The sequence below is a fragment of the Mytilus edulis genome, chromosome 12 (genome assembly GCF_963676685.1).
Source record: "Mytilus edulis chromosome 12, xbMytEdul2.2, whole genome shotgun sequence".
NCBI lineage: Eukaryota > Metazoa > Mollusca > Bivalvia > Mytilida > Mytilidae > Mytilus > Mytilus edulis.
The window spans coordinates 38,571,193-38,595,726 of NC_092355.1; the positions used below are offsets into that span (position 1 = coordinate 38,571,193).

Sequence of the window (24,534 nt, forward strand, 5' to 3'; positions counted from 1 at the left end):
GATCCTGCTCCACATGTGGCACCTGTCGTGTTGCTTATGTGATTACAAATCCGGTAAATAGTCTAATTCGGTAGGTCACATTCATGAAAGGGGGGGATTGTAGTTACGACGTAAGGAACATATTCGATATCATTTGTGAAACGGTTATTCCATAACGGTCAACCAACTCGTGATGACGTCCGTAAAATTTACGAAGGGATGATTTCAACTTCACCATTTGGAACTCTTGGTTTGATAGCTTCCTTGTGAGCAGTAACCCTCTATCAAGAAAATCATGATAGGAAATGCAAGCACGGGAATATCGTATCAATTGGGAGATATATACCCCGTATGCAGGTGCTGCTGGAATGTTGCTACTTAGAAATGGAAAGTTCACAATTGGAAAGCTGAAATCATCTCTTTTGTCGTAATGTTTTGTTTTCAACCGACCCTCATTGTCAATTTCTAGATGTAAGTCAAGATATGAAGCCGACTTAACTGTATCTGTAGTATCCTTTATCTCCAATTCGATGGGATAGATGCGTTCCACATATTCACCAAATTTTGAATTGTTTAGTGAAAGAACGTCATCTATATAGCGGAAAGTAGAGTTAAAGGATATTGCTAACTTCTTATCTTTCTTCCTAAGAAGTCCTAGAACTGTATTTTTGATTATTTGAATATCTTGTTTAAAAAAATAATTAATGATTATGTGATTAATTGGACACCTTCATGAGGGGCATCTTGAAAGATAACAGACCTAAAGAATGATAATTTTTTTAAGTTTTTGCATAAAAATAGATAGATTTTGAACAACCATTACCTTTTATCTTAATCATTTTTTTTATCGAAGGGACAGAAAAAATATCACAAAATCTATTTGACGGATATCCTACATTTGTAACAAATAAAAGAGTAGAGGGAAAGCAAGTTTATCGTCAAATAACTCATAAAACAGAAATACAAATTAAAAATTATGATATTCTCATATGTGTTCGTAATGTCAATGTTTAATACAGTGAAATTTGTAAAATGTTATGGATTTGTTTATTTTAAGAAAATTACGATTACAACGTGACATTATGTAGATCATGTGAAACATCTGTGAAAGTTCATTTATTTTTATTTGTTTGTGTTGGTATTTAGGTTGTATAAACCATCCATGTAAATTTGGATCATGTGACAGTCCTCTGAATTCGGACACCTATACATGCACATGCAACGAAGGATTTACAGGAGCAAATTGTGAAGTTCTAACAGGTAAATGTTTTTTATGATGTATGTATAGACCAAAGACAGCACTAAAGTTATTTACATTATTACCGTTTGTTCTACAAGAGGAATTTTACTTCCTTACCGCGGATCTTAAAGGAAAGTCGTACGTTTTAGTAATCTTCTTATGACTACCGGTATAATTTATAAAGAACGCATTTTCATTACTTCTAAGGTTGACAGTGGTATAAAAATATGGCGATTCCTTGACTTCTCCCATCCATAAAAAATAATCTTTTTTTTTTGTAAAGATAGGCACAGTTAGGCTATCGCGAGATGTCTAAACATGCATTCATATCCCTTCAGAATTTGTACGTTTAGTACTATGTCTCGTGTATTGTTAATGCCACATTAAACATGCATTGTAACTCTTTGAGTGGCCCATAGGTGGACTGTAACAAGTAAGTATGTCTGCCCGAATCATGTTACCAGTAAGATGTCTGCCGTCTTCAACGTTCCATCATTTTCTAGGTTGGAATTCCTCTACTTTATCGCGGTCGCACAACTTTGCAGAATCACCTATTGGATTTCTCATTTTAATAGGCTTGAGATATTTGTGCCTGGACGTAAATAAAGAGTTAATCTATCAAAGCCACAAAGCAGTTTAAAACCATCCAAATATCATATCCAGAGTGGCTTTTTAGTTGGGTATGGATTATAAACTTTTGTTGATCAGGACCTTTTTTCATTTCTTTTACTTTTTCTCTAGGCATGTGCACCGTATTTTCTATATATTCTTTTTAATAAATAATCTTGTAGATACTGCATCATTAGGATGTACGGCAGAGATTGGAGAGTATTGTATGCTGGCACAGGATGAGACAAATGATGACTTTGACTGGTTTACCTATACGGTGATTAAAAATTCATTATCTCCATTTATTTGAGCTGTTCACATTTGATAAAAAAAATTGTTAGAAGGAAACGGCTTTTTTCCTTGTAAAAAAAATGCATTTCGAAAAGTATAATACATCATATATCATGTTTTTGATAAAATATATAAAAATAAAATAAACAAAACGAAACAAATAGGCTTTTTTTGTGAACTTTAGCTTTTCTTGTCATAAATGATCTTCGAATATATTCAAATTGTGAATTGTAAGCATACATTATTTGCATCAATTTTCAAAGATCAGATGTAAAATGGTCAGAACTAGGTTATATAAAAAGAAGCTGTGACTTATATATGAAACATGTCAAAAATGTCTTGATGTGAACTAAATTTAATGGAAGATGGCCCTGTATAAATATTTGTAATTGCAATTTATTTGGAGAAACACCAGTTAAACTAATACACTATCATTTCAATACATTAATGACTTTTTTCTCTCAACTTGTACAGGGTGAGACACGAACTACAAAAAGTGGCCCGGAGAATGCTGTTGAAGGATATGTTTACTGGTATACGGAGGCATCATCACCAAGAAAAATCGGACAAAAAGCTGTTATGTTCACAAACATATCTTTGCCTAGTAAGAATTGTTTTATAATTTTCATCATTACAAGTTCTAACCCGCCCTTTCTGTGACTCCAATGAAACTGTCGACGTCTCTCAAATAAAATGATACCCGTTACTTAAATGAAACGTTCCCTGTAACTACAATGCAATGTTACCCGTTACTCCAATGAAACATTCCCTGTCATTCAATTTGACGTTAACCGTTGCTCCAATGAAACATTAACCGTTACTGCAATGAAACATTGACCGTTACTCCAAAGAAAAGTATATAAATATGTACATTGTTTGTGTGTTGATGTATGCTTGAATACTGGTTAATATATTCGCTAATTCTATAAACTTGGGGCGATGAAGAGCTTGTCAATTTTATTTTCGTAGGAAGTGTGACCTCTAGATTAATGTTTTGTGTCTATGGGTAGCTATGAGTCATTTACATTTACCTTCAACGGCAGTGAGGATTTGCCTTTGAAATAGAATATTTGAAAAAAATGTTAAAAATCATCTGAAAACCCTCCAGTGTATTTCAAAAGTGTCCTTTTCTACCGAATCCATGTATAACAACTTCCAAAAGCAGTTCACTAACAAACTAATTTCAATTCAATACAAATTGTTTTCATATTTATACTTAACATTAACCTATTTCAAAAGTGAAAAAAAATGAAGTTATTTTCAGAATGAGATACTAAGTAAATAAATTCAGTTCCTCTTAAGAGTAGACAATTTTATGATATATTGAAATTACTATACGGGGAATATTCCATTTGGTCTCATTAAAGAATTAGTTCGTAACATCTAATAGGTATTTAATGTTCGCATCAAATGATAAAGGAAACTAGATAGATTTATTGATTGTTGGTTGCTTAACGTCCAGTGGCAAATATTTCATGCATATTCAGGACGAGAACAAGTTCACAATAAATACAATAGGTAGGTTGATACAATAGAGGCCATCTGGGATGTTGGTTGGGGAAATTTGGACTGCCATTGGAAAATTAGGGTATATTGGATAGGGACAGAAATTTTGCTTTGCAACAGGCCACCTACGGACCCTCAAAGAGTTGTTGCAAGGGTTCTTAACGTGCAAAGAGCGTGGCACTTTTTTTACACGAGGTATCGGATTTAACGTCCCCCTTCTGACCGGACGTGACTGCGAACTTGATACATCCTGCACAGCCAAACGGACGCGCCACTTCGGCAAGCGTTTTACTGCCGGTCGGGAGAAGACCAAGTGACCATATTTCTATACCCCAGTCACCCTTTGGGTGAAAAACTAGATAGAAGAAATATGCTATATAGAAATAAGTTTAGCTTAAGAACGTTAACTATTGCCGTCACTTGAAACAAAACAAAACTGATCCTCTAAAACTCAAAAAGAGGCAATATAAAATTAGTGTTCTGAACACTAATCATTTGGAATGTATAATCAAAAAGAACTCAGTTTAGGGTATTGCAGCTTATGACCAAATATTATTAGCTATTTAAATTCCATTTTGATATTGGTCCATCTCCTATTGGTTCATCCGAACCCCGATATTATTCAGTCACTGCTTCAGAGAATGAAATGTAACAGTATACAGAAAGGATTCAACAGGGTACGTATACATCCATCCTTTCCTTTGTTGTCCATAAAAGTAAAGTGCATATTAATAAAATAAGTATGCCAAATTTACAATTAAGTTTAATTATGGACCGAAGAAGCTTTGGTGTTTTCATATGACACACAATGTAAAACTTGTTATCAAAAAAGTGTGTTAGGACATATTTATTCTTCATGGTCTGCAACCATTTTTTCTTTGCTTGCATTTATTAGTGCATTGATCCGTTTTATCCCGATAGAATAACGAGATACATTTGGTCAAAGCAAAACAATATTGATAAGAGAAATTTATCTCTGTTTTCCAGGTATAAAGAGATGTTTTCATTTTTCGTATCATATGTACGGGTCCGAAATGGGCACCTTAAACGTATACTTCGAAGATGGACAAGGAACTAACACGACAGTATTTACGAAAACAGGAAATCAAGGAAACCAATGGCTCACAGAAAGTATGGTCAGTCCGGCCACAGCTGGACTTAAGGTAAGACAAGACGGTATGAGCTTGTTTGGCAGGTGAGGAAAGAGTTTTAGGAATTTCAATTCCTGTTATTTCTCAGTGATTATTTTTTAATTCAACAGTTACTATTTATAATGTTCATAACACCTTATGAGTTATGAACACGTACCTATTTATATCTTCTATCTCTTTTTTGTACAGTATGGGTTTTTTATACTCAAAGGCACATGTTTTTGTAAAATTATGAGGTAAAAATGAGAAGAATTAAATTCTCTGTAACCACCAAAGAAATTCTAATAGGGTCTGGCACACGTGGTCTCAGATTTTGATGAAACTTCTATGCAATAGTCAATACCTTACCTAAAGGCAATAAAAGGCAACAAATTGTTCCGGAATATTCCGGTTGCCATGGAAACCACATAGGTTGATTTTACCAAAAAAAGGTCATATTTTAACTCTAAAAAAAGTGAAAAAACGACATGTTGCACTGTTTAGTACTTTTTTCATGTATAATATAACCTTTTTTTCTGAATAATATAATATAAATGACCTGTAAGCTGTATAAAATTCACATATGATTTACATTTACCATTATCAATTATTCTGCTACAAGCTAGTTAAGATATGGTCAAATGGCAAATTTGGATTAAGTGAAAAATGCGTAAATACAGGATATTCAAGTGGATTTTTTTTCTTAAATGCAGCGTCTCCCAGTTAAATATGAGGTTTGTTTAGAAAGAACATATAAAGGGCTTTCAGATTATAAAATAAAATCAATTGTCAATTAATTGTAAAAAATGTTATTAATGAATGAAAAACACAAGATTTTCAAATTCCGTAAATTGTATTTTTCTACAAGTCAATAATAATCCAAGTATTTTACATATTTACACAATACAAACATGGCATTAAATTCCTTACAACATAACAAAATTAATCAGTAAAATTTTTCAGTCCTTAGAAATATTTGTGTTTAATGAAATTTAATAAAAATGGTAGCTATGGTAACCAAATTTCCCAAATTTACAATTTTTTTCTTTTTCAAATTTAGTATGTCAATTTTTTCATTTTTTAAAGTAGATGGGGTGTGGCTTTTTTTCACGCTACACGGTGTTCAAAATTGACAAATTTTGTATAGATTATGCATGGAAAACCCAATTTTCTGCAATAAAGCATAATCTACACCATAGAATTTTGAGATAACATATGAGAAGATGGCTTACATAGTATGCTTTCAGTTAAGAAAAAGAAACAATGGGGTCACCGGACCCGTTTTCTTGCTACATTTTAAAATAAGTAAATTCCTAACACAATCCAGTGTAAAATTACCTTATCTGAATTATCTGCCCTTGCATTTGAGTTGCCTCCCCTTATTTGGCAAAGTTGGAAAAAAAATTATCAAACACAAGTTTTCTGTTTTTGGTAAAATACAACCATAAATATGATAAAACATGTCATTTTCTATATCGAAGTGGAAGTTCTTACACATGAGTTACCTACTACTCTAAAGATTTGCACATTCTATAAAAGATCTAGACCTTGTTTTCTGGTATTTCCAAATCCAAGATGGAGGAAGACACCCTATCTACCTTAAGATTGATATATGTAATTCAATACAGAGGGAAGGAAGAACTGATTGTGCATATTAGTTTTTAACTGATACAGATCAACACAGTTTGCTATTTATAACGCAATTTGAGTAAAACACTTATTCATCTTAATTTTTTTTAAATCGAGTAAAACACCTTCTAAGTACATTCAAATTTCATTATATTAAACTCATATTGGTGCAATGATGTGTATATAATTTAGGAGATAACTGTATTCATATTTAAACCTTTACAGACATAAAAAGTAGGTATTACTGTCGTAAATTGAGTTTACCTAGTGATATGTAGTAGAGCTAGTTAAAATAGATATATGCAACAGAAAATCTAAATTTAGGTCCACAAGCGTTAAAATACAATACAGTTGTATCCATTCTAATGCAATAGTCAATAAAAATATTGTTTCTGTTTTTTTATTTTAACATAAAGTTGCTTAAACTAAAAATTCCAGGAAATGTTACTGACTTCTTTAGCAACATCATGACGTCATATGAATAATTTGAGTGTAAAATGTTAACATCTTATGTTTTGGGGCTTCGTTTACGCTTCAAATTTGAATATAAGCTGATAAAAAGTAGTTTAAGGTAGGCAGTTTGTTTTATATTTTTCTTATTTTCTGGGTAAATATGATGTGGTTAAATCCAATATTACTGCTTCTTGCATCATTTCAAGAAGAGCCTTAGTTATGGTAGTTAGATTGTGGAATTTACACAGAGTGGTAGCCAATAAAATTCAATGATACAAACAAATTGTAGTAGAATATTTCTTTTCCAAGTTTGAAGAATTATCAATAGAAAAAGTACATAGCTTTATAACAAATGCTAAATCTGTTCACTTAAAACAAATCCGCCAACTATGCCAACACGTCTGAATTTTACAGAATAACATAAAATCAACAAGTATATCAAAGCCATTGTACAGGTATTACAAAACTTTCAAGAGACTTAGGAATTCTCAAAAATAAGTTAAAACAGCTATGGGTACAGAAATATCACCTAATCAAGTTTGAACATATTGACCAAAACAAAAAGATGTAACAGTATTCAAATGAAAAGTTCATACATTCAAATGTGTAACCAATAAAATATCAAAATTGAACATCTCTCTGATACACTTCACACATTTCATAAAAACTTGTAGCATTGTGTTTGAGAAAAGATATTGTATGGCCATATCTTGTTAGGATCATAGGACATTGCAATATTCATTTTAGTGGAGTTCAAATTCAATCTTCAATTGTCTGAATTGTGGCCTAAGAATTTCAGACTCAGCTGGTTTATAGTCATGCTCATCTGTTTTTCTCTGTTGTTGTGTCAATCGAGAAAAGAAATCATTTATTTGGGCAGTTAAGATTTCATCTTTCCTAAAGATATATACACCTGATCTCATACTTTATGCAGCTGTATAAGGGTCAATTTAGAGCTAGATTCCCCCTCCCCCTTGATTAAATAAATCTGTCAACAATTCTTTCTGTTTGATGTTTTTTTTCACTTTAAATGCTCATCCCATTTCTTTGGCACTGAAGTCTGTAGTACATGCATTTTCTACTAAGACTGCTTGCATATCAGAACAATGATGTACATTATTTGAAAGCTTTTGGGCATACATAACTTATGTCTGATCATTAAAAAAGCAGAGTGAAATACGTTATTCATAACTTAACGATATCTCCATAAAAAGATAATACAAACATAACAGCATAATACAAGCATTTGTTTAAGGGCCAGCTGAAGCTCGCCTCCGGGTGCAGGATTTTCTTGCTGTATTCAAGACCCATTGGTTGCCTTAGGATGATAACCAATTCGTACTTTTTATTTTTAGACTTCCTATCAATATCATTTCAGGTAATATTTGAAAGTGTGATGGGATCAGGGAGTAGGTCTGACATGGCATTGGATGATGTATGGCTAAAACCATGGACTGTTTGTGGTGAGTATGTTCAATGTGTACCTCATCCTTATTTTCATACTTGTAGGTTGTCTTTCTATCTTGTAGTATTACACCACTCTTTCAGGTTAGGGTGAAGGTTGGCGCCTGTTAAAACGTTTAAACCCGCTGCATTTTTATGCACCTGTCCTAAGTCAAGAGCCTGTTGTTCAGTGGTTGTCCTTTGTTAGTGTGGTCCATAAGTGTTTCTCGTTTTTTATATAGATAAGACCGTTGTTTTTACTGTTCGAATTGTTTTACACTGGTCTTTTTGGAAGCCCTTTATAGCTTGCTGTTCGGTGTGAGCCAAGGCTCCGTGTTGAAGGCCGTACTTTGACCTTTACTTGTTTACTTTTTACACATTTTGACATAGATGGGTAGTTGTCTCATTGGCACTCATACAAAATCTCCTTATTTTTATCTATAAGTTATAGTTTTTGAAAAACAAACAATGATAGTAAGCAACAACATCTAATATTCGTTTTAACAGGCTGTTAATAAATTGATATGCATACAAGCAATACAAAATACAGACAGTATAAGCTCTTTTCCCTTAAAGTAATTTATCTGAATCACTTAATACTTCGACAAAATGTATGATAATCAAATGTTGTTAGCTTGTAGGGGTGATGAACCCAAACATCTTTTCCTCGTTTGTAACATTTTGAGAGAGTATTAATTTATATGTTCATTTTATTCATAGGATGTCAGGATGATGAAAATCCATGTGCGTTTGGAACGTGTAACAGTGCTTTCAACAGTAACACGTATACATGCTCATGTGACCAAGGATTTACAGGAACAAACTGTGATATACTAACAGGTAAATTACTAATTCTATAAGAACAGTGTAGTTTTCTCTCATTAATTTGCAGTTATAATTATTTCATTTAGGTATACCTGATACATATTGTCATTCACATTATAACAAACATTTTGATTACTTTCTTAAGACTGTTTCTGTTGTGTTTTTTTTTTTATTTTTATTATTTAATTAAAGTATTTATAAATTCTGTCATCATGATATTATCTAGATAAATACCAATCGATTGACTTTTTTTAAATTTATAACATAATGTGAAATGGAAGATGGTCAGAAGAATACTAGTAATTATCATTTGAGAAAGTAAAAATTGTCTTGTTAAATATTTTTTAAAAGAGGGGGCGAAAGATACCAGAGGAACAGTTTAACTCATAAATCGAAAATAATCTGACAACGCCATGACTAAAAATGAAAAAGACAAACAGACAAATAATAGTAACAGAAACAACACAGAAAACTAAAGACTGAGCAACATGAACCCCACCAAACACTTGGGGTGATTTCATGTGCTTCGGAAGGGTAAGCAGATCCTGCTCCACTGTACTAAATATTCTTTGAGGCAGGAATTTCAGAATCAAAAGACAAAACAAATCAACATCAGAAGTTCAGCCAATTTGATATAACCGTATACAACTTACCACCGAATTTGTATTTGCTATTTCCATTAGCAACACGACAGGTGTCATAGGTAGAGAAGAGTCTTTTTCATGCTTATGAGCACCTGAGATCAGCCCCTGTTTTTGAAAAGTGTGTGTATTTCTATCTTCAGTTCTTTAATTGATGTTAGTTGTTTATGTTTTATGTTTTAGTACAGTGTATTGACGTTTTTTTTCGACTTGTAACTTCGATTACCAATTTGGTGCCATCTGTCTATTTTCTTTCCTTTTCTACAGCAAATAGTCTCATTCATCCAACTATTAAATAAAGTATTGAAGCGAATTTCAAATAAGATTGAAATTTTAAATACTTGAGAGGGAAATCAAAATTTTAAAAAGTATAAAAATATTCAGTCTCATCACATGTATAACATTTTGCATTTAATTTAGTGATTAGATTTTCAAATTTATCTTCTTAATTAAACTCAAGTTGATCGTTTCTCATGTTTAATCATTGAAATAGCAGACCTTAAGGGGGTAGACCTTGGTTCAGGGAGATAACTCTTTAAATCAGTTAAGCGTTTGTAAAAGTCAAGTTCATCAATGTTTTTTAAGCATTTACCTGAAACAGATTAAAAATAATCTATGTAACCTAGAAGCTTAGAATATGTTTTTCAAAATGGTTGACACAAACGTACTGATTATTTTAAGAGTTGTTTCCCTTAACCTAGGTCTACCTCCTTAAATCACTCGCAGTTGTGTGACTATAGTATACCTTTTGTAGAATATGGAACAATCGGTTGTAATGGAGAAGCTAATGCGTATTGTGTGTTGGAGCAGGAGATACAGACTGATGACTTTGATTGGATATTTACAAGCGTAAGTCCATCGTAAACATTAAAACTCAAATAATATTTAGAAACCTCTAATGGATATGCCAATATGAAGCAGCAAATAAAGCCTGATTAAGAAGATGGTACAGATAATATTCATAGAAAAATTCAATTTAGAGTTATATTAAAATATGTTAAACGTAACATTGCGTGGTTAACAACTATTCCATACTATCATTAACTTTTTTTCTCATTTTCAATATATCTAAAACTAATGTCAATATTTCAACATGCATTTCATAAATTATTCACGACCAGCTTTTTTTTTACAAAAACTTCTTTGAATCGAAAATAAAACTAAACAAAGCAAATCAAAACAAAACAACAATTACAAAGACATGGTCGCCTGTGCTCAGCTCCGTCGTATTCGGCAATACAACGTAAGTGACCAGAAACAGGCTTTTATTTGTGGTTTTCATAGTAAACGGTACTATGTTAACGTAATCTTGTAAAGGTATAAAATATTCACAGTAGTTATGAGTAGTCTAATAAAATTGAGAATGGAAATGGGAAATGTGCCAAAGAGACAACAACCCGACCATAGAAAAAAACAACAGTAGAAGGTCACCAACAGGTCTTCAATGTAGCGAGAAATTCCCGCACCCGGAGGCGTCTGTTTTAAAACTTTTATTATGAAAAATAATGTTTATGGTTTTATTTCAAACAGTCTAAAACGCCTTCTTCTGGAACCGGCCCTGAGGCTGCAAAGGTTGGAACAGTATTTATGTTTATTGAGGCGTCAAGTCCAAGACTAGATGATGAGATAGCTATAATGGTCACTAAAATGACTTTACCAAGTATGTATTACACAAGTTTGCATTTATCACCGTTTGTGTAGGTTATGTTTGATTATATACATATATCTATATGTAGGAGTTATCCGTTATTTTATTTTTTACTGTACACACACATAAATGTATGATCCAACACACTTTCTGATCATACTATATAAGTTACTTTATCATTTGTTTTATTTTCAAGAAAAAAGATATAAACTTTTCAAATTTCAACAATCAATCCATCAAAAGGAATGTTATGCTCTCCTTTCAACATCCGATCTAGTAAATCGATAATCAATAACATACTTAAATCATGCAAGTTGATGAAATAGGTGAAGAGAAAGTATAGAATTATTGTAACATGGTTGTATATAATATAAATAACACATGACTGATAGGGAGGGTGATAGAGCAGGTTGTTACCCCGAGAGAAAAATTGACACCCAAGGCGAAGTTAAGGTTGGTAAGGTTTTTTTTAGGGTCAACAGACTGCTTCATACCTTGATCTTTTCCTCAATATTGACGCAGATGGACAACTTCACACGAAAATCTATGATAAACGGGACGATTTCAACTTCTCAATTATCAATTTCCCATTTCTCAGCAGTAACATACCCTCTGCCCCTTCGTACGGTGTTTACATATCACAATTGATACGTTATTCTCGTGCTTGTTTACACTTTACGGACTTCATATACAAGAGTGTGCTCCAACAAAGTTATGAGGAGGACAGATTAAAATTGACACTCCGTAAATTTTATGGACACCATCACCAATTGGTGGATCCATACGATGTGTCTTTGACCAAACTAGCTAAAAACATTTTTACCACATGGTAGATTGTGGTTTGTCATTACGTCGTCTAATCTTTTAATTACCAAACGTGACTTATTCCCGATTGTGCCTGTTTTGCTGAGTGAATTCGCATTACCATAAGACGTGTTACGGTACTTATCTATCCCAAATTCATGTATTTAGTTTAAATGTTTAATGTTATATTTGTAATTCTCATCGGATTTTGTAAAATGTGTTGACGTCTTTTCTATTATATTCGGGTGTTATGGTAAAGAAAATTAATCACCGCCTTCATTTATTAGATTTTGTTTAACGTAATCTGTACAATGTTTTACGTTTGAAGTTAGATTCAAAACAAACCGGACATAGCTATTTAATACAGTTAATTGCTACCTTAGTTTGCTATTAATAAGTATTGAAATGTGCATTGTTATTAAATGTAATATCAGTATTTAGTTCAAATATAATCTTAAATCAATCCTAAAATCTATCTTATTCATTCAAATGTGACGTCATTTTTCATTTTTTGATGATCTGTTTTACAAATTCAAATGTGACGTCATTTTTTTGTCATTTTTTACAATTTCTAAGATGACGTCACTTGGCGTTGAGGTTTAAAATTATTCAGATGTGTTGCTTTTTGTCGGGTTATGTAATGTATTTCGGTTGTTTCCTGTAATTAGCTAATACTTCAGTTTTATCATGTACATCTTTTGTATAGTCATTTTATAAAATTATATAAATTATTCTAAATAATAGGGATGTTCTGGTACCTAACAGAAAACCCCGTCCGTTTTTGGCACAACTTTTTTGAACTTTTGGTCCTCGATGCTGTTCGGCTTTGTACTTGTTTCGGCTTTCAAACGTTTGTATCTGGGCGTCACTGGTGAGTCTTGTGTGGACAAGATGCACTTCTGACGTATTAAAAAAAATTAAACTGTTGCCTTTTGTTAGCTTTTATTCGAGTGTTTCTTTGTCAATTGTGTTCTCCTATTTATTTATATTGTATTCCTGTACTCTTGTGTTGTCATTTCCTTGTTTTATTTCACATGGCCATAAAAGAGGGAGGTTTTGCATGCCACAAAACCAGGTTCAACCCACCATTTTTTCCTTTAAAAATGTCATGTAACAAGTCAGGAATATGGCCATTGTTATATTAAAGTTCGTTTCTGTGTGTGTTACATTTTAACGTTGTGTTTCCGTTGTGTCGTTTGTTTTCTCTTATTTTTGAGTGTGAATTCACATTACTATAAGACGGTCACGGTACTTATCTATCCAAATTCATGTATTTGGTTTTGATGTTATATCTGTTATTCTCATAGGATTTTGTCTAATGCTTAGTCCGCTTCTGTGTGTGTGTGTGTTACATTTTACTGTTGTGTCGTTGTTCTCCTCTTATATTTAATGCGTTTCCCTCAGTTTTAGTTTGTTACCCCAATTTTGTTTTTTTGTCCATGGATTTATGAGTTTTGAACAGCGGTATACTACTGTTGCCTTTATCTATCATGCTCAGCTGTGTGTTACCCGGTATTTAATGTATTTTACTGAATGTTTATGATTTTCATACAAGTGAGAGGTTTAGCCAGCTATAAAACCAGGTTTAATCCACCATTTTCTACATTTGAAAATGCCTGTACCAAGTCAGGAATATGACAGTTTTCCATTCGTTTAATGTGTTTTATCATTTGATTTTGCCATTTGACTAGGGACTTTTCGTTTTGAGTTCAGTATTTTTGTGATTTTACTTTTTATGTTGAAAAGCGTTGTGGATATTCCATTCTAGACAATTTTGTAATTCCGACTGGGGAATGTTGGTTGAAAAATCAAAAGTTTCTACATAAAAAATGTCTTTACCAAGTGTTGAATATCCATTCGTTTAATGTGTTTGAGCTTTTGATTTTGCAATTTGATTAGTGACTTTCTGTTTTGAGTTTTCCTCGGAGTTCGGTATTTATGTTATTTTACTTTTTTTTCTGTCATTATTGCATGTCTTTTAAATTCTAAATAAAATATATAAACTATGACTTCATGTATATTGGAATGAGTCATTAGAAAAAGTAACAAAAGTGAAGCAAGATGAATTTAGACGTATATTTTGACATTTTTTATACATTTTAATTTATTTTCTTTAAAATAACAGACGTTTAAACTGCATTATACTAACATAAAATTAAGAACAATAATGCTTATCTCTACGAAACTCCGTATAAACAATATCATGGTATTTTTGTCGTTGAAGTTATAGCAGTAAGGTCTTTCTTAACAGCGTTAGTGTAATATATTTATGATCCAGTACATAACACATTTTTTTGTGCACGAAAAAGATTCGTTTTCGATAGACATCCGAGACCATATGACATTGATCACTTGTACATGTTAGCAACAAATTCACCTTACGGCTGTCAACAATTAGCAAAGCCCGAACCGTGAAGTGAGCTTAAAAAATGGCCCCTACATGACAAAACACTAAAAAATTTAAACGACATAACCGAAGGCCTTATTTATGACGTAATTTCAAAAAGTACAGATCTGAGAATACTCGCAGTTACTGACATTTAGTTCAAAGCCAATAACATTAATAAAATAAATAATATATCTAAGACTAAAAAAACTAAACGTTGACTTACTTGTTAAACAAATATTAAAATTCATTTAATCACAGCTACTTAATAAACTCCTTATATATACCAGGATTACTATCAAAAGAATTACTGGTTTACGTCTGTCCGTCAATTCGTTTTTCCCTCTGTCCGTCTGTCCGTCAAATTTAATTGTTTTCACGTCTCAAGAACTACAAAGTGACTCATTTCATAAAAAAAAATACTCGTGAGTCATATTTTCGATACAATCGATAAAACATGATGCAATTGTTGCCCATATAGAGTCTCTAATATCGCAATAACCTAATAATGAATATCATATGACTAAATGTGTTATTTTATTACATCTTGTTCATGTTACAGGGGTAGATAGATGTCTTCGTTTTTGGTATCATATGTACGGAGATACTATGGGTACCTTAAATGTATACACCGAAAATGCACAGGGAACACAAATTCAGATATTTACAATGTCTGGTAATCAAGGAAACCAATGGAATGAAACAGCCATTTTTATTCCAGCAATGGATGGTTTGAAGGTACATTGATTTAGTATAGTTTACCTATAGCAACAAATGATTTTACTGGTAGAAGATAGCCTTACCACGAGCAATTTTGATAGGGTATCTGTCCATATGTTTCTCGAATTTCGGTTTCTTTAAAAGCATGCATACATTACCACGTGGTTTCTTTAATTTTTTGCTTTTCCTTTTCAGCATTAGTATATACCTAACAACCTATTAAAAAATATTTCAAAGTAGTGCGCCGATTACAGAGGGTGGTAAAGGGTTATTGTCTTGCAACGTGTTTTGCCATTTTTATTTCACGTGCAGCCGTGAAAAAGGTTTGTTATTCACCGTGTTTCGTGAAATCGGTAAAAAGATCAACGTGTAAGACATTTTTAATTGTTCGTTCATCGAGAAATGGCAATTTTATTTCGCGGTCTTCCTTGCAGATACCCCCCCCCCTCCTTTACGCCCCTCATTACAAGACAGGAACCTCGTCCGTCGTTGATTGTTAGTCCGTCATCATCTTTAAGAAAATTCATGAAAGATCTGCATTAGTTCATGTTAGCTTTATTCGAATCAGGACGATATTTGGCTTGATTTTTATGCCCCACCTACGATAGTAAAGGGGCATTATGTTTTCTGGTCTGTGCATCCGTTCGGCCGTCCGTTCGTCCGTCCGTCTATTCGTCCGTCTGTCCCGCTTCAGGTTAAAGTTTTTGGTCAAGGTAGTTTTTGATGAAGTTGAAGTCCAATCAACTTGAAACTTAGTATACATGTTCCCTTTGATAAGATCATTCTAATTTTAATGCCAAATTAGAGAATTTATTCCAATTTCACTGTCCACGTAATATAGAAAATGATAGTGCGAGTGGGGTATCCGTGTACTGTGGACACATTCTTGTTGATCTGGTTTTGCTGTTGTAACAACAACTCATATTACTGGTGGTGGACCTTTCTTTTATGCAATAGATTTTTATTCACAAAATTTTGAAGGTGAATAGGTATATAACTAAAGACTTACATATCGCAATATGTGTATTCCACAAATATTCATAAAATGATTTCTTTGAAGATAAGTACTCATTTAAACTGTATCAACATAATGCAATTATTAAAGTTTAGATTTTGCAAATGGCTTCCTCAGGATTCAGTTGAAGTATATCGTTATAAAAGGTGTCATTTTTCAAAAAAAAATCATAATAGTTGTAAAGTAATCTTTAATATGTATTTGCGTTATTGCCATCAAATGCATGTTTAACTGATTACATTGAACCATGATAAAGGGAATTGACTTATAAGATACTAAGACTCTTGTTTTAATTCTGGTATATATGAGTTTATCGATGAATTATGTTGCCGTGATATGTTTCTGTGCCCTTGTTCTGACGTTTATGCCTTAATAAGTGTAATTTTGCAAATGAAATTTTTTCTAAACATATCATTTAATTATATCTTAGGTACTTTTTGAAGGAGTTCGTGGCAGCAGCTTTGCATCTGACATTGCCTTAGACGACATAAAGTTAATACCAGGCACCTGTGGTACGTATTTGACATGTCCCCAATTAAAATTATTTACCTGTTTACGCGCATGACCTATTCAGATCATTGCTTTTATTTTGTTAATAAGGCATCCAATTTTTGTACTTAAGATTCAAAAGCGTACTATGTATATCATACATATATTTTTTTGTTTTTTTTTGTTCAGTTATTTATTCATATTATGTTTTATCTTAAGACCTCAATATTAAATTTCTTTTTTTGCAACTTACCTTTTTATATTTTTTTCACATGTTTTTTTATAGCAACAAATGTCATTTGTTCAGTTCCGAATTTCAACAGACAGGAAAACCCAGACGATTGTTATTAAATTAACTGTCATCGACCAGTACGTGATAATCTTGAAAATGAAACACAATAGTTATTTAATGATCTCTGTCGTCTGTGGGTTAATTACTGATAAGTTTTCAGTCGAAAGAGCCGGTTGACAATTATCAAATTAAATGTGTCAACTAAGAAGATACTTAACAGCAATGATTACTCACCACTTTCTGACCGTCCTTTATTTGCCTTTGATCGATCACGTGATAATGCCTATTTGCGACTTTCATTGTGCAGTAGATGTCCATATTGCATTTTAGTTATCGACATATTGCTTAGGACTAAGCAATATGCAGGTTGTCTCTAGTCACATTACATATTGAATTCTATACAAATAAAGAATGGTAATCGCTTCTATCTCTCTGTCCTTAACGGACGAAGTGAAAATACATGTTTGGCTGACTGTTTTTTTTCTTTTAAAACGATAATTTAAACAACCAAAATTTCATTTCCAGACAATCCCCTCGCAGAATCAGATACAACAACTACTATCACGACCACCACTATACCTACAACGACAACTACACCAACAACAACCACTACACCGACGACAACAACTACACCAACCACTACAACAACTACAATCATGACAACCACTACACCGACAACAACCACTACACCGACGACCACAACTACACCGACGACCACAACTACACCAACGACAACAACTACACCGACGACAACTACTACACCGACAACAACTACTTCAATTGTTACAGGTAAGTCTACTTATACTAATAATTTAAAAGTTCAGCTACTTTACCACATAAATGTAAAGTATTCAGTTTGTGTTTTGAAAAATTATGTCAAAAAGCATGCAATTAATTGTAAACGAATGACACATATTCGTATATATTGCAATGTATGCAACGGATTTTCTTCATTACAGAAACCACTGTTGATACCTTAAAAGATTGATACGGTAGTTGTATTTAATCCGTTTAAGGAGGTAGACCTAGGGGTTCGTGTTGTTTATTCTTTAGTTTTCTATGTTGTGTCATGTGTACTATTGTTTTTCTGTTTGTCTTTTTCATTTTTAGCCATGGCTTTGTCAGTTTGTTATAGATTTATGAGTTTGACTGTCCCTTTGGTATCTTTCGTCCCTCTTTTAAGGGAAACAACTCTTAAAATCATCAGTACGTTTGTGTCAACCATTTTCATAAATATATTCTAAACTTCTAGATTATTTCCAATCTGTTTTAGGTAAATGCTTAAAATACATTGATGAAACTTGACTTTTACAAACGCATAACTGATTTAAAGAGTTATCTCCCTGAACCAAGGTCTACCTCATTAACTACCATAAAAAAAATAAAAAAAATCAAGTTTAATTTAAATAGATGTATTTTGGTTTGTCCCTCATTCTTTCTTAGTTTTATCGATCAAATATGGAAAGGTGTAAATATGATATTTTTTCAGTCAATACCAAGTTTTGTTAATTTGTGAATACGTTTCATGCCCACTGTACATATGTTCGTTCCAGACGGACAGGATAGACAGTTTTTTTTTTATTCCATAAAACAAATACAAATTGCATTGCTGTCATGTGTTCTTCATCATTTGTGTATTTTCAATCTGCAAAGGTGTTGATACGATATTTATACAATCAATACCAAGTTTTGTTAATTTGTGAATACGTTTCATGCCCACCGTACATATGTTCGTTCCAGACGAACAGGATAGACAGTTTTTTTGTATATCATTAAACTTATAAATTGCATTGCTGTCATGTGTTCTTCATCATTTGTGTATTTTAAATCAGCAAATAAGTGGACACAATATTTATACAATCACTTTACAGGGTTTGATTTAATGTCATTCAGGTCCGGATTCCTTATGCAGATGTTCTTTCGAAGCTGACGAGACAGACTGTTGTTTATATGATGCCATTGACGATCAAATGAACTTTACAATTAACTCCGTATGTATAATGATATGTTTTAACAGTGCATAGTCTGTCATTTACTGAAAACAAATCCAGGTCGACATATAACAAGATTTCATCCTATTTCATAAACGACTGAAACTTTTTTGAACATACCAAATGTTATCACTTACTAGAAAAACCAAGAGCAAAATATAACAATGTTAACCAACCTATAGCAAATTTTTATTTATCAACGGCTGTTATTGCAGATTATGCATATATATGAGGGATGCTTACATTGGCGATGCATCAAGTTTCGCTTATTGTTGAAGCTGATGCGAATCCCAGAGCGTTCGTTTGTAAGCTTGATTTATACATTCTAAATTGAATGGTTGGATTTGGAAGTCGTCCCATTAAAAGACTCCAACATCAAAGGCGGATCAAGGGGGGCTGATGGGAATTTGGTTGGTTGTGTAGGGAATAACTGAGGCATGACTGTAGAGCTCCCTCCTTATGTCAGTCGACGCCCTCCCTTATGTTCTGGATCCGCCATTGAAGTTCCATGTATTATTCATGTTATATGCATAAAAAGAGTATATGCGAAAGGAAATCTAGAGAGTATTTGCAAGAAAAGACACTGTAGCAACATCAGGTGTGTCGATAGGGATGCGCGTTTCCTTTTGAATATTTCTTTTCCGTCCAACGCAGTTTGGATTTTGCATGTGTCAACATTCAAATCAATTTTAAATTCATAAACTAATCCATTTACCAATGCCATTAGGCTTGCGTTATTCCTGTTTTTGGATTTTAAAAATCTTGATTTGTTTACTACTTTTAAGGGCAGTTTTTAAGTATATTCTATTCATTTGCACTTATGTTTTGATTTTTTTCTGAGATGAAAAATAATTTATATTTCTATACTATAAGCGTGGTATCTTTCATGATTTCTATTATTTTGTTTTAGGGACCTACTTCGTCTGTTAATACTGGACCAAATTCAGCATTTGAAGGATCTAACTATGCGTATATAGAGGTATCAGGAAAATCAAATGAAGATAAAGCAAGTTTGGTATCAGATATTTCGTTTGAAGGTAAATATTTGACCAAACCGTAATAGCTATCAGTAAAATAGTAATTATTTTATAGAAGATCCATTTTTAAAATAGTCACTGAATTTGCACCTGAAATAAGACATCAGCTACTGTCGTTTGTGTGTGTTTTTCTATTGTGGTCATAGTGTATTACAACATGGTAATCCGGACTTTTCCGATTTAGCTAAGAAAACATTATATATGTAATTATAAGGAGGAACAGTGGAGATGTACATTGATAAGATTTACAGCTTTACCTTAAACGGATTCAAGTGTGGAAGGGAAACCTATGGATCCCTCATAGAGTTGCGTCCATGATTCTTCAACACACCTAATAAGATCCTATACTAGATTCAATCATTACCTGCTCGACTTCAAAAATAGAAAATTTTATCTAACTATACTTGTTATGCTATGTTTGCAGGTTCCGTGTATTGTCTGTCGTTTGCTTATCATATGTATGGTAAAGAAGGATATATGGGAGACTTGGTTGTTGGGACAGGAACCAGTAGTACTGGTAGTGTCATAGATAATGTGCTGCTGTCTAAAACAGGCAATAAAGGAAATGTATGGTATACAGCCGCTATAGACTTCTCTGGTAGTACTGGACGAAAGGTATTCAAAAGTTAAAATAACAAAAATACCAAACTCGGACAGACATCCAAAACGGAAAGTCCTAAAACAAATGGCAAGAGATGAAACACATTAAACAAATGGATAAGAACTGTCATGTTCCTGACTTGTTAAACATGGTTGATTAAATGTGGTTTGATAGCTAGCTAAATATCTCACTTATATGACAGTTCCATAAAATTCCATTGTATTGATATAGATATATGAACAAAACATTATAAATTAGATGTTAACCTTAACAGGCCGTCAATTCCTACCACTGGGTCGATGCCTCTGCTGGTGGACTATTTGTCCCCGAGGGTATCACCAGCCCAGTAGCCAGTACTTCGGTACTGGCATGAAAATACGGATTTTTTGTGTTATTAAAATTTGCTGTTACAAAATGATAGAAATTATTATAGATTAAGGAATGTATCTCCCTCATGCAAAGCTCTGATTCCTTTCACGGATTTGGATATACTTTTTGGACCTTTTGGATTATAGCTCTTCATCTTTTATATAAGCTTTGGATATCAAATATTTTGGCCACGAGCATCACTGAAGAGACAGGTATTGTCGAAATGCGCATCTGGTGCAAGAAAATAGGTACCGTTAATTTTATTCCGTCTTTCCGTCCGTACCAATTTTGTAACAAAGCTTGATCGGGGACATTCTTGTCCTTGGATACATTATTCCTTTTTTCAATTAGGTTTAAAATCGTTCAATTTCAAATGTATCCTCTTTTTTGAATAAAAACATAATTACACACACTTACTAGCTGTTAATTTTTACTGTTATAGTGATAAGTAGTATTATTTCTGGGGTATGTAGTTTTACTTATGATATTTTATATTATCTTAGAGATGATGAGAGTGTAAAGTATCATGCCATTCCTATGGTTTATGACTATTATATCATTAAAAGATATATAAAAATATACCAATTAAAATTATAGCGCAGAGTTTATAGAGGTCTAACATTCGCTTCTTAAATTCCATGTACTTGTCATGATAAATGACGTTGTCATTCATGCAACATTAAAGGAATGAAATAAATAGAATAATATAGATTAAAGATATGTTCGGGGACATTTAATCAAACAATGCATAGATTTTTTCAATCATCTGATTCATTGAAAAAAAACTAATGACACTAAAATGAATTTATATATGAAAGCTTGCACGAGGAGTACATAGGTAATAACTGTTAATGTCCCCCACTGTTTTGATTGGCTTGTAATTTGCTTGCTTTGTTTTGTACAATTATATTTGTAATGTGTTTTTTCAATATACAAGATTTAATCCAGAATTACCATTACACTTCCAGCTCATCATAAGTGCATCAAAAGGATTCACTCTTCATGGTGACATAGCTATGGACGATCTTTCTGTTCACCAAGGGACATGCAGTAAGTTTACTGGAACAACTCTGTCACATGTATGCAGTAAAGAAAGATTATGATATGCATTGATTAAAACCAGTATTTGTTATGCTTTTTTTTATTTTTAACCTGATCACTCTGATTTGGCCACAACGTCTTTACTTATATTTGATTTAACTTCTTAATTAGCTATCATATTGATGAATTGTTTAAGGTTTCCCACGTACTTTCTATAAAAATTTAGATTAGATTTATTTGGTAAAACGTTTCTGAATTTTGGGTCGTCAATGCTCCTCAACTTCGTACCTTTGTTTAGTATTTTTAACTTTTTGATTTAAGTGTCACTGGTGAGTCGTTTTTACACTAAACGCGCATCTTGCGTACAACAATGTAATCCTGATACCTTTGATTTTTTTTTTATTAAAAAAAAAAGAAAAAAATAATAATGCTTTGAATTTACAGGTAACAATGTAGATCCATGTTACAGTCAGCCTTGTAATATGGGTGGAACTTGTTCAAGTACTGGTGGTACATTTTCATGTGATTGTAACCAGGGTTATCTAGAGAATGACTGTTCTGTAATAGGTTTGTAATTGATATCATAATACACGTACTGTTAACAGTGTTTGCCTTTTTGTTTTTGTTTAACTCGACGTTTCTGATACTAATGCAATATTTTCAAAAGCGTACAACAAAACTTTGTGTTTGGATTGAGATGTACTAAACAATAAAAATTCGCAAATGATGCCATGTCAATTTTCATTTTGGACTACGAACAATGCATTTACCCATAGTGTTTAAAATTCTGAAAAGGTAAATTCCATTTCGAGTTTGAACATTTACTGAGATACATAGGTGGTGTATGCACGTCAATCTGTTAACCGAAAATACACTAGTCTTATGCATGTAATGTCTGATTGTCACTTTCATCAAAACAATTTTGAGAAAGAAAAAAAAAATATACTGAAGAAAGGATGGTTTTGGAAGTCCTCAGTCGAAGTACAGACATGAGGAGGTAAGTAAATGAATCTCATGTCGTTAAATTAATCAAAACAATTATCACAATTGAGACATCACTGTCACTGTCACATGATAACAATACAAATATAGAAAGAAAAAAAGAAAAAAATCATTTCTTTATAGAGAGCGACATGAAAACATATTGATTTTACTATGTTGTTTGTTCCTAAAACAAAGAAGGACTGTTATCATATCAATGCTGATGAGAATCACTTTAACTTTTTGCAGTTATGAATATCATACATGAATATAATTTTATCAATTTAAAGATAAGTCTAACAGTGACAACTTTCTATGTGATTATGAGGCAGATACAAATTGCATTTTCAATAACGTGGAAGGGGATGATCTTGATTGGCGTCCAATCCAAGTAAGTAAAAACAACTTGCCTTTTCTTTATTTAATAACAAGAATTTTGCTTTACTTTGAGAATCAATTATGGGAATCTACTAAAAAGTAAAAGAGGGCCTTGTCAATGACGAATCGGTGTAAATAAAAGACATTCAATGTTTCTATAGTTGGTTTTTTTCAGAGGCTAGAATTTATTAACGAAATAATATGAAACTATCAGTTGAGACCCATTTCTTTAAAAAAAATAACAGGATTAAATCTTGTATTTACGCCAGATGAGCGTTTCATCTATAAAAGACTCATCAATGACGCTCGATCAAAAAAGTAAAAAGGCTAAATAAAGGCCGACGTCAACAGTTGAGAGAGCATGTGTTTGAAGAAATGGCATAATCTTATAGATAAACATATCTTATGATTTGTAATTTCATACGACTGTCATACAAGTGAGAGGTTTACTTAGCTATAAACCAGGTTTAATCCATCATCTTTTTAAATAAGAAAATGCCTTTACCAAGTCAGGAATATGACAGTTGTTATCCATTTGTTTGATGTGTTCTAACTTTTGATTTTGCCAATTGATTAGAAACTTTCCATTTTTAATTTTCCTCACAGTTCAGTATTTTTGTAATTTTACTTTTTATTGTATTTTTTTCAACACAGGGATCTACACCAAGTAGTAGTACTGGGCCAACTGCTGCTGCCTCTGGAACGAAGTACACGTATCTGGAAGCCTCTCTACCTAGTGCTAAAGACGACGTTGCAGTCATGGACACAACTAAATATAAACTTCCAAGTATGTTGTCTTTCAAATAAAAATAAAAACAAACAAACAAACAACATAGCAATATTAAAAAAGGAAACATAAATTATTTTAAAATATTACGTTATAATACAAAAATACATACTTACAATAAGGTGATGTAAGGATTAGTGTTTGCTGATTTGCATCTATCGGCTGTCTATCAAATGCACACTCGTTTAAAATGTCATAATAAGGAATACGACAGGTTATGTATATAAAACAGGAATACATAAACTAAAA

At 32.6% G+C, this 24,534-nt stretch overlaps 1 protein-coding gene across 2 annotated transcripts in view; it reads left to right on the forward strand.

Moving 5' to 3' along the window:
- LOC139498408 (MAM and LDL-receptor class A domain-containing protein 1-like) overlaps nucleotides 1-24,534 on the forward strand; it is a 62,877-nt gene that overhangs the window by 25,412 nt on the left and 12,931 nt on the right. For both annotated transcript variants that reach the window (XM_071286787.1, XM_071286789.1), the window contains exons 15-32: nucleotides 1,126-1,239; nucleotides 2,011-2,105; nucleotides 2,594-2,723; nucleotides 4,613-4,788; nucleotides 8,216-8,300; nucleotides 9,001-9,120; nucleotides 10,501-10,595; nucleotides 11,277-11,406; nucleotides 15,147-15,322; nucleotides 16,750-16,831; nucleotides 17,626-17,889; nucleotides 18,994-19,091; nucleotides 20,002-20,128; nucleotides 20,553-20,743; nucleotides 22,067-22,148; nucleotides 22,584-22,706; nucleotides 23,411-23,511; nucleotides 24,153-24,285. In XM_071286787.1, the coding sequence (XP_071142888.1) occupies nucleotides 1,126-1,239; nucleotides 2,011-2,105; nucleotides 2,594-2,723; nucleotides 4,613-4,788; nucleotides 8,216-8,300; nucleotides 9,001-9,120; nucleotides 10,501-10,595; nucleotides 11,277-11,406; nucleotides 15,147-15,322; nucleotides 16,750-16,831; nucleotides 17,626-17,889; nucleotides 18,994-19,091; nucleotides 20,002-20,128; nucleotides 20,553-20,743; nucleotides 22,067-22,148; nucleotides 22,584-22,706; nucleotides 23,411-23,511; nucleotides 24,153-24,285 (2,322 nt within the window). The remainder of the gene's footprint in view (nucleotides 1-1,125; nucleotides 1,240-2,010; nucleotides 2,106-2,593; nucleotides 2,724-4,612; nucleotides 4,789-8,215; nucleotides 8,301-9,000; nucleotides 9,121-10,500; nucleotides 10,596-11,276; nucleotides 11,407-15,146; nucleotides 15,323-16,749; nucleotides 16,832-17,625; nucleotides 17,890-18,993; nucleotides 19,092-20,001; nucleotides 20,129-20,552; nucleotides 20,744-22,066; nucleotides 22,149-22,583; nucleotides 22,707-23,410; nucleotides 23,512-24,152; nucleotides 24,286-24,534) is intronic.